Source organism: Branchiostoma belcheri, unplaced genomic scaffold, assembly GCF_001625305.1.
Source record: "Branchiostoma belcheri isolate BF01 breed outbred unplaced genomic scaffold, Haploidv18h27 scaffold193, whole genome shotgun sequence".
NCBI classification, from domain to species: Eukaryota; Metazoa; Chordata; class Leptocardii; order Amphioxiformes; family Branchiostomatidae; genus Branchiostoma; species Branchiostoma belcheri.
This window is the reverse complement of record NW_017803413.1, coordinates 105,318-114,389: the sequence shown is the minus strand read 5'-3', so window position 1 is coordinate 114,389 and position 9,072 is coordinate 105,318. Positions and strand designations below refer to the sequence as shown.

At 47.6% G+C, this 9,072-nt stretch overlaps 1 protein-coding gene across 1 annotated transcript; it reads right to left on the bottom strand.

Moving 5' to 3' along the window:
• Positions 1-5,132: 5,132 nt before the first annotated feature.
• LOC109468147 (forkhead box protein A2-like) lies at positions 5,133-7,376 on the bottom strand. Its single transcript, XM_019766388.1, has one exon. The coding sequence runs from the start codon at positions 7,212-7,214 to the stop codon at positions 5,883-5,885; it is 1,332 nt and encodes a 443-aa protein (XP_019621947.1). The 5' UTR covers positions 7,215-7,376; the 3' UTR covers positions 5,133-5,882.
• Positions 7,377-9,072: the final 1,696 nt, after the last annotated feature.

Here is a 9,072-nt window from a genome sequence, read left to right as displayed (position 1 = left end):
AAACAAATGAAACTGGCAACCCGTTATATATTACGTTTTTATTTGATCTGCTGTGTTAGTCTGTTGACTTTGGAGCAGAGCAAAACTTCCACTTGCACGCAACTTTCTCCCGTCGAGAAACAAGATACCAGCCACACAATATACTTGTAAAATAACAGCGACACGCATATGACCAAGGATCGACAAATATTTCCAAGCGGAGACCTAGAATGAGGGCCAAGGGAGAGAATTCTGCTTGTTCTGTAAACCTAGCTGGTCGCGGTGAAACCTTTTCTGTTTACCATCCTCTGGTAACGAGTTCAGTTGTAAGCAATACGATTGTTGGGTCCTTACATAGATACGTGAGAACATCGGTTCCTTAAGAGCCGCAGGGAATATTAGAGGGCCATTTGGGACTGAACAAAGGAATTGTGATTTTTTCGTTGGTATATCGTATTTAGAATTTGGTGGGGGGGGGCAGAGATAGAGTGCACCGACCTCGTGATCGCTGTTTGTTATTCTAAGCTACCAGTTTTTATGTGGTTGTCCTACCATGGCTACCGGTATAATGTCGACGCATCTCAATGGTCAAGGGACAATCTGGATGAATTTTCATGCTCGGTCGTTTCGACGTGTGTGTCCCGGACGCACTTTGAAGCAACTTTGTAACCTGTTCAACTATGTCTGAAATTCATTATTTTGGCGCATTTTCTACATATACATTTTATGATGACGTTACATTTTGATTACACAGTATACGTGAAGTAGATAAATGGTATGTGTATTTACACCGGACAGTTAAACATGGTGATGGTGTGTTTTGATGCCTGGTTGCCTTCCTGATTGATACGTAATGTGTTGTTTTCTTTCTCCCACGCAAACCTACACTTTTCAACACTTAGCGAGGTCGCGAAAAGGTCTACCTGATACTCCTTTCACATCAATGCATGAAGCTCCGCCCGGCTCTGACAGCCCCCCTAGCCGGCTGGAACTGATAGCTGGAGTTTTCATCATCTCAGCTGACATGCCGCGGTGGTGACTAAGTGGTGTAAGTAGCTTCTTGGATGAGAAGGAGAAACAGAAAGCCGGTTTGAGACTCCTTCTAAGCTGAGACAGGCGTTGGGGACGCCATCTGATCGTGACAAGTATAGGTTGCCGAGGTAAAGGTTACATAGAGCGGTGTGGGGGTGGCGACAGGCGTGTGCGGGGAGGGTGGGGTAGTCTTACCTGTGGCCAGGGAAGGTCGCACGGGCCACTGGACAGGAGAGATTACAGCCTAGAAACATGGACGACTCTTTACCCCGGCCTTGGCACAGGTCTGAGTTATAATCATGATGAATATGGCTACAATACATGTACGATAATGTAATATCTAAGAACCTCTGAATTAGACTGCCACCATTTTTTGTTCTTTCATACCCCATATAATTGGAAACACGTAAACATCATAAGGCATACAGCACACGAACCTACTCATGAGAAAAAAGGGTCCATACAAGCCTCGTAAATATTTTCCACGTGTGAGCTTACAAACATTAGTGCTCCGTGCTAACTCTCACACAATGAGGTGTCACAATTGACTGCTTGCTAAATTTGACTTACCACCTTTTGCACCTCTTCCTTTTTATCACATAGTCGACAATAAACAACAGGACAGGCAGAGTATACTACATTCAGATCATGTTGGGAAGTCGGAGTTAACAGCCCTTCGACAGGTATGCGGGACAAAGCACAAAGAACACAGCCAGCAGTCGAGTGGTCTTGTGCAGCCATGTTGGTGGTCCTGTGAATAAATGGACGACCCTTCAGCTAGTCAGCTACCAACTTGTTGAGATTTTTCACTTTTTTCCTCTGCTTATTCTGTTGTGTATTTTCTCTGAGCCGTGTGATTGGGAGAAGTGGCGGGACTGATATACAAGGACAGGACGACAGAAGGACACACGGAATTGCTTCTCTACTTCTCCAACAGCGAGTTGCATCAGAACTAGCTGTGCGCCTCTGACAATCTTAGTAACAACAGTAGTCCATCGCTGGCAGCTGTACCTTCTGCCAGTTTTACCCCCGCCTTATCCCACAAATGTCACAAGACCGTGAGCAGAGACACAGCCACAGGTCAGGCAAACAAAGACACACTGTTCTACACCACATCTAATATTCCTGTACTGTAGGTCCCAGCGAGGACCAGATTCTTAATGCAGGGTTTGGAATCCAAGGAATCTTTTGAAGCAAAAAGAGGGCTCGTTTCATCCCACGAGAATATTCCTCTACATTACTGTGCTAGGACATCGCTGTAAATCTTCTGTGGGAAAAGGACGGGGGTAATGAGGAGACCTCTTGAGCCTCTGTTATGGGAGGACGGTGAGATGCTGAGCCATCGACTTCTCATTCTCCTTTTAACTAATTGTAATGAAGAGGCGAACACACATTCATGAGCTGGGGTAGTTATAATCAGAAAGCATTGTACTGCTCATTTGGCCCATCAATTTCCCAATTCTCAGACAATTCCCACCAATTTGTAAGTTTGTGAAGTGATAATCGAGCCCGACACCCTCCCTATTGTCCTCCAATCGGCCACACAAAGGGCGGTCGTTCTCACCCCATGAGCGTGCAAAATGCCGCACTTTTGTTGAGTAAAATAATTTAGGAAGAAAAAGAATGCCTGCTGCTAGCATGAAGACGTGACCTTCTCTCCATGACAATAAACCGATTTCTCGAGTCTTCACGGCTCATAGGTTTCACACACACAAAATTTACACATCTGAACACTCATTTCTCTGTTTGGCGATGCAGGGAATGAGACGTTTTCCGTAAAATAATCCACAATAGCAAGATTCGGGGATAGCCCTCCGCTGGTCACAATGTTTTCTTTGCACATGGTACAGAAAGGCTTGCTGGACGTTCTTATCTTGTGTATATATACATACTGTGGAAACAAAGATCTTCATGGTGGAGCCACCCGGCTTAGCTGTATAGCCTGGTTACATAGGAACGTAATCTTTTCGTGCTTTAACTTAAATCTCCTAAGGAAACCCTAAAATGACGTCGTCTGCCGTGTACATCTGGTGACTTTGCTTACACAACAAAGTATCCAGCTTTTCCTCCGCGAACAACACCAAGCTTGCTCCTCTCTGTGCTCAGTCTTATCTCACGGTCACTTCCAATGCATTTTTACGAGTCCCGATAATAGAGTTTGATGGAGACGAGAATTGGTACGGCCTGTTAGAATGTGTACCCTTGGTGCTATCGAGTTCTACAGGAAGAATACCAAAGACATCTAAATATAGACGCAAGGCAAGCAAACGTAACGCGGCCCTGCTGGTATAATATCTGCCCTCTCGGACAGGCTACATTTTGTATGATTTCAGTCTAGTTATTTTCAGAGCTTGTAAAAAATGTCCGTGTCATAGAGTATGAAATTGGAAGAATATCGGGTGTAAAATTGAAATTTTCGTTGTTTACTGAACTCCGGTTAATTTGATAGCAGATTTTCCTCACCACTGTGACCGGATAATTCATTCAAATAAAACGTGTTTATGACCAAGGCTTTTGTCTTTTTATCGGCTTCTTACCTTTGGATCCTGGTTTCTTGTGTCTTAGAATGGAACCAAGGCTTCAAACGTTCCGCCATCACAGCTCGATCTAAATCTTCTCGCGATGTCAACAACAACAAGCTTTACATTGAATCAGGGATGACCTCCTTTTCTTGTCGCCTTCTCCCTGCTGTGGAGATTACCAGCCAATCTCTCGCGGCCACTGCCAGGTTCTGACTGATGGCACGGCAGCTAACTGGCCATGGATTCGTCACACCTAATGATCACTTCAAATCAACGAAATAACAGTGAAACAAGAACTACGGCTCATATTTCCTACATAGAGGCGATTACTAGTATTCTACGAAAAGGCACTACCGGTATTCACGCTCTCCTGCACTCGCTGTGAAAATACAGCGTTCGCCATGTTTTGTTTTCAACGAGCGAGGAATTTAGGGTGAATCTGCTTTAGCTAAGCTGTGGAAAAATCCCCTACAGATGTGCTACATTTCCCACGAAGATTCTGACTTTTTAAAACAAAAAAATGAGCCTTGGCTTCAAATAAAGGTGACTAAAACGTAGGCCGAATTTAGGTGTCGGTACAACATGCATGTGTCCCTCTAGTTGTGTATTCGATGCCTTTGAAACTCAGCGAAGGTGTGTATTCGTCATCTTGTACACACAGTCACTCCCCTCGCTAATTTTTCATGAAACCCCAAATTCAAAACCCTTCCTCCAACAATGCGGTTAACACAACAACCCTTTCTCCCAATTTACACTTGCAAATTCGATCTATCTTGTTTTCATTCGTACAGCGGCCCGGTAAGGGAGCACGGCTTAAAACAATGGGCGCCAACTTGGAGAGAAAAACTTCTTTTCTTCTACCAAAACGACAAAAGTCACTGCCCGACTGCAGTGTGAACTAGAGTATGACAGGGACTACCCTGTCTAGTCCTGGATTTGTTCAGGGGATGCCTCATGACTCTCTTGAACACACTACGGTATTTGGTACACAATTGAGTGTGTATGAGGTCTAACATTCAGAGATATTTGCAGATGGGGATAGAGTTCTATTTGCTATTGTCAAGAACAACCCCGCTTGGTTACAACAAGCAAGAGGGGATCCCCGGCCATGTGGACACACATATACACACACGTAGTGCGTCACTACTCAATGGTGAGAATCACCCTGCCTGTGGAATGATGACTTTCCCTGTTGTTTCTGCCGCCCCCCTCCCCGCCGGTCAGAGCGCGTGTACCTGGCCCACCCTAGCAACAGGCAGGCGCTCCTGTGTGGAACCTGTGTCTCGGAGACACCGAGTCGCCCTACTAAGTGGTCACAGGAAATCGGTCGGAATGCTTTCAGCAGAAAAGGATTAGACCTGAGGGGAAGTCGTGAGGACGTTTCTGGGCTGCCTACTTTCAACACCTGGATACGACAGGTGTAACTGGGGAAGATTTGCCCTGAGGGGAAGTTCATGTTGCTGTTACGAGACGGAAGTTTATCCGACCACGTTCTTTCGTCCAACCTAAAGAGTACTCCTGTCCCTGTATGATACAGACAGGGATGTAAAACACTAGCTACCACAATCCTATTGACTACAACGTCACGACACACACAAATTCGTTGAAGGCATTTCATCAATTTTAATTCGATTTTCTCGTCTTTCCTCTAGCAGAAACAGGAACTATACAGTGCTACAGCTAAAATCAAGATAAGAAACTAACACATATTTTATCTATACATAGTCATCAAGTTTTTTCACATATATTGGCACAAAATATAATCTTATAATTCGTAATCTCAAATCATGGGGTGGTCAATCAGCTGATGAGCGAGCCGTTTTAACTAACGTTTTGATCAAAACTTTACATATGATAGACTTGACCGCACATCTGTCTGATCAGGTAATATTGCTTGGGTAGGTTCGCCCGACAAATGCTGGGTTGCACTCAAGTTAACGTTATTTCTCGCAACAGTCAAGTGAATTTGCTTTCTAAGCTGAACGGTAAATATACACAGGCAACATTGCCATGTTCGAGGATCAGCAGAAATTATTTGTCATCAATACAGATTGGTTGTTTAAAGACCGGTCCTTACTGAGTTGAACATACTATCCTATACATGTGATAATGTGTACAAACGTGTTGTATAGTTTACAGTCTCTTCATGAATCAACAAACACAACTACAACAGGGAAGATACACATGGGAGAATTTGCAGTTCACGGGGAGTTTGGCTTGTGTACTTCCTGTACATGAGGGCCGTCTTTATGACGGAAAATGCTTCAGAGTCATATTATATTCGAGTCTTCAGATTATTACCTTGTCTTAGACGTTGCGAGTGTCCACTGGAGGTGTTGTTGGCAGTCTTTAGGACTGGAGCGTTGAGGCAGTTGAGGAATACTGTGGCACGTACCCTGAGAAGTAGCCCGTGGCGGGTTCTGTGGATGCCGGAGTTTCCATTTCTTGCTTGGGCACGACGCTGGGGTTGGTGTTGTACATAGAGGCATAGCCCGAGTACTGCATGGGGTCATACCCCTTCAGTTCGGTCAGTTTGTGGTCTTGGGAGATGATAGAGTTGATGGAGAACGGGTGGTGGAAGGACGGGTGGACTGATGTCTTGATATGATCGGTGCTGTACATGGACATAGCGGCGGACATGGGTGAGGTCTGCGGGATGGGGCGCGTGGGGTAGCCGAGCTGGTCCTGGGGATGCTGCGATTGCACGGGCACGGCGGTGGGCGCCAGGGGCTTGGGCTGAGTGAGCTGTGTCAGGGTCGGCGAGGGGGTCTGGGTGGTGACGGTCATGGGGGACGAGCTAACGTGGGTACTTTCTGGAGTCGGGCTGTTGTGGACCGGTGTGTTGGCCTGTGGCGGCGGCTGCTGCCCGGCAGGTGCGCTGGACAGCACCTCCTCGTTCTCCGCCTTCTGCTCGGCCTTCATCGCTGCTTTTCTCTCGCACTTGAAGCGCTTCTGTCTGCGCAGGTAGCAGCCGTTCTCGAACATACTGTGAGCATTCGGGTGCAGGGTCCAGTAGCTGCCCTTGCCCGGCCGGTCGGGGGTGCGCTGGACTTTAACGAAACAGTCGTTGAAGGACAGACTGTGTCTGATGGAGTTCTGCCAGCGCTGCTGGTTCTGTCGGTAGAACGGGAACAAGTCCATGATGAATTGGTAAATCTCACTAAGCGTTACCATCTTGTTGGGAGAACTTTGAACAGCCATGGTGATGAGTGCGATGTAGGAGTAGGGCGGCTTGGCGTGTGTGTAGCTGCGCCGGTACTGCTTCTGTCGGTTCAGCACGTCTTCCCTCGTCAGGTTCATGTTGACGCCGTTGACGCTGCCCTGCATGGTCATGGGGCTCATGCTCTGCCCGGGGTGCGCCATCCCGACGCCCAGGCTGTTGGTTAGGCCGGGGTGCTGGGCGCCCATGGTGGACATCGTGGTGAGCTGACTCCCGGGGACACTGTTCATCCCCATGGTGGTCATGCTGGTGTGGGAGGGCGGTATGGTGCCCATCCCTACACCGTTCATGCCGGTGGTGTAAGACGAGCCAAGCGTGGTCATGCTCTGCGTCACGGAGTAGCCCGAAGACGTGTAGCTGCTCGGGCTGTAGGAGTTCCCGGTGGTCATGGCAGTCATGGCCTGCATGCTGCTGGGAGAGCCGCCTTGGGCTTCGTAGGCCGACTTCGGTGAAAGCATCATGTCTCTGCTGAGGAAACCAAGTTTGTCTTCCGTGTTTTCTGTTGTGGTCGTCACGCTGCAGCGCTCGCGAGGGGAACACCGTCCGATTACACGGAGCGCAAACAAGAAATGAGCGGGGTCAACTTCTGAGCAAATTGGCTAACGCCAACAGATTGGCTGGCCCCGCCCCGTGATTGTCTCCGTGCAAATGAGACTGCGCGGCGGGCCCGGAATATTGACACGTCCGACCTCGCTAAGCCCCGCCTCTGCCCCGTATAAGTCATTTTATTAAAAGTTTGTTGGTGAGCCATTAGAGGCCGTCCATCCTTTAGTGCCCTTACAAACAATGCAGGTAAAACACGGTCAAAGCAAACATCGTTATATCGATACCCCTTGTGCTGTTTCAAACTTTTCAACTTAATACCCCTCCGGGAAAGTTCAACCACAGAAAGCGCGTCTTTTGAGGGGTAACGAAGCGGGCCGCGTGAGTCAGCGGGCCCGTGTCGATAAATTTTGTCTTCCTGAATGTACTGTTTGACGTCAGAGCTATTGTGGAGCTGTCGAAACGTGGGTGACACGTACGGCTCGAGAATTCTTTAGGCGGGTGCGGGTCTCCAGGAACACGGGTGTTCTAAAGCACAGGGTGGGTCGGCCCCGTAATTATTATGATTTTTAAAGATATGGACAGTCACAAAAGTAGCGTCGATAAGTCGGGGCTGGCCTGGCTGGCGCTGATCTCACGTCGGGCCGATTTACGGGATAGAGTAGCACGTAGGTGTGACTCAGCACTGCCGCCAAACTCCCACTATTCTTCTCCGTACACCTGCCATGCGGAGCGAGGCAAGTCTCCGGGATTATACCCCCCACCCTGACCCACAACAGCTCTGCTCGTCAATTGTCCTGCGGATTTATTCTTTCAGGTCAATCAGGATCGAATGAGGGCAGTTAGCCACACTTAAACCATAAAAGTTTTTACTCGGGTGCCCTGCGCACAGTTCCCAGCTCAAAGTCCTGCATCTGAAATGAGAATGGTCAATGTGTGTGGCAAACCCCCCATACTGACCTATAAAGGAACAAAACCGTAACCACTGTTTTTGTTAAGCAGGACACCCACGAAACCAATAGGATTTTAGGCCGAAAAGTTCAGATTTCCGACTTATTCTGTTGACAGACCAACTTTCTGAACGTACAGCCGTCTTCTCAGGACATCTGCCCGGTCCTCCGCCCCTCCCGCGGGCTATGTTTGCTCCAATTAATTAGTTGGTTTGCTCTCTGTCAATCAGTTTACAAAGGATTCCCCAGGTGTCCCAGAGTAAAGACTGGTTCTGTACGTGTGTATGGTAGGATGTTATGTTCAACAAGCAGCTCTTTCACTTCAGCTCAACAACGGATTTGTCATTTCCAGCAGTCCTTCCGTTTCAACACGAGCCTCTAATGCTCAAATAAAGATTTTGGGTGAGGAGAACAGTAAGCACGATCTCTGCCTGGAGTTCTCGGAGAAATTGCTGTGTGAGAGTTGGTCAGAGGAACGACTGTTATTCCTACAATACACACTTGCCATGCAGAACACAACTGGATTTTTCTGCTGCGGTTTTTGCCGCTCGTGCTCTGGGGAAACCCAATGAAATTTATGAAGCAGAACTCAATTTCCCCCCGCTGATAACTCAATTCTGCGTGTTCCTCTCCTCACGGGGTGTCGATTTTTCCCACTGCAGAGTCTGGATAAAGTCACGTCGTCCTGTTTGTACATATCATGGCCACAGCCAGGTGCCTGTCAGAGCTAACCTTGCAGGTGTTCATATAAAAACTTTGGAAAAAGATTATCAAAACAAAAGCAAGTCGCGTATTCCTAAATTGAATAGACCTCTTTTTATTGGAG

Excerpts from the sequence above, each read along its gene's own strand:
- LOC109468147 (XM_019766388.1), bottom strand. The coding sequence starts at position 7,214 with ATGATGCTTTCACCGAAGTCGGCCTACGAAGCCCAAGGCGGCTCTCCC.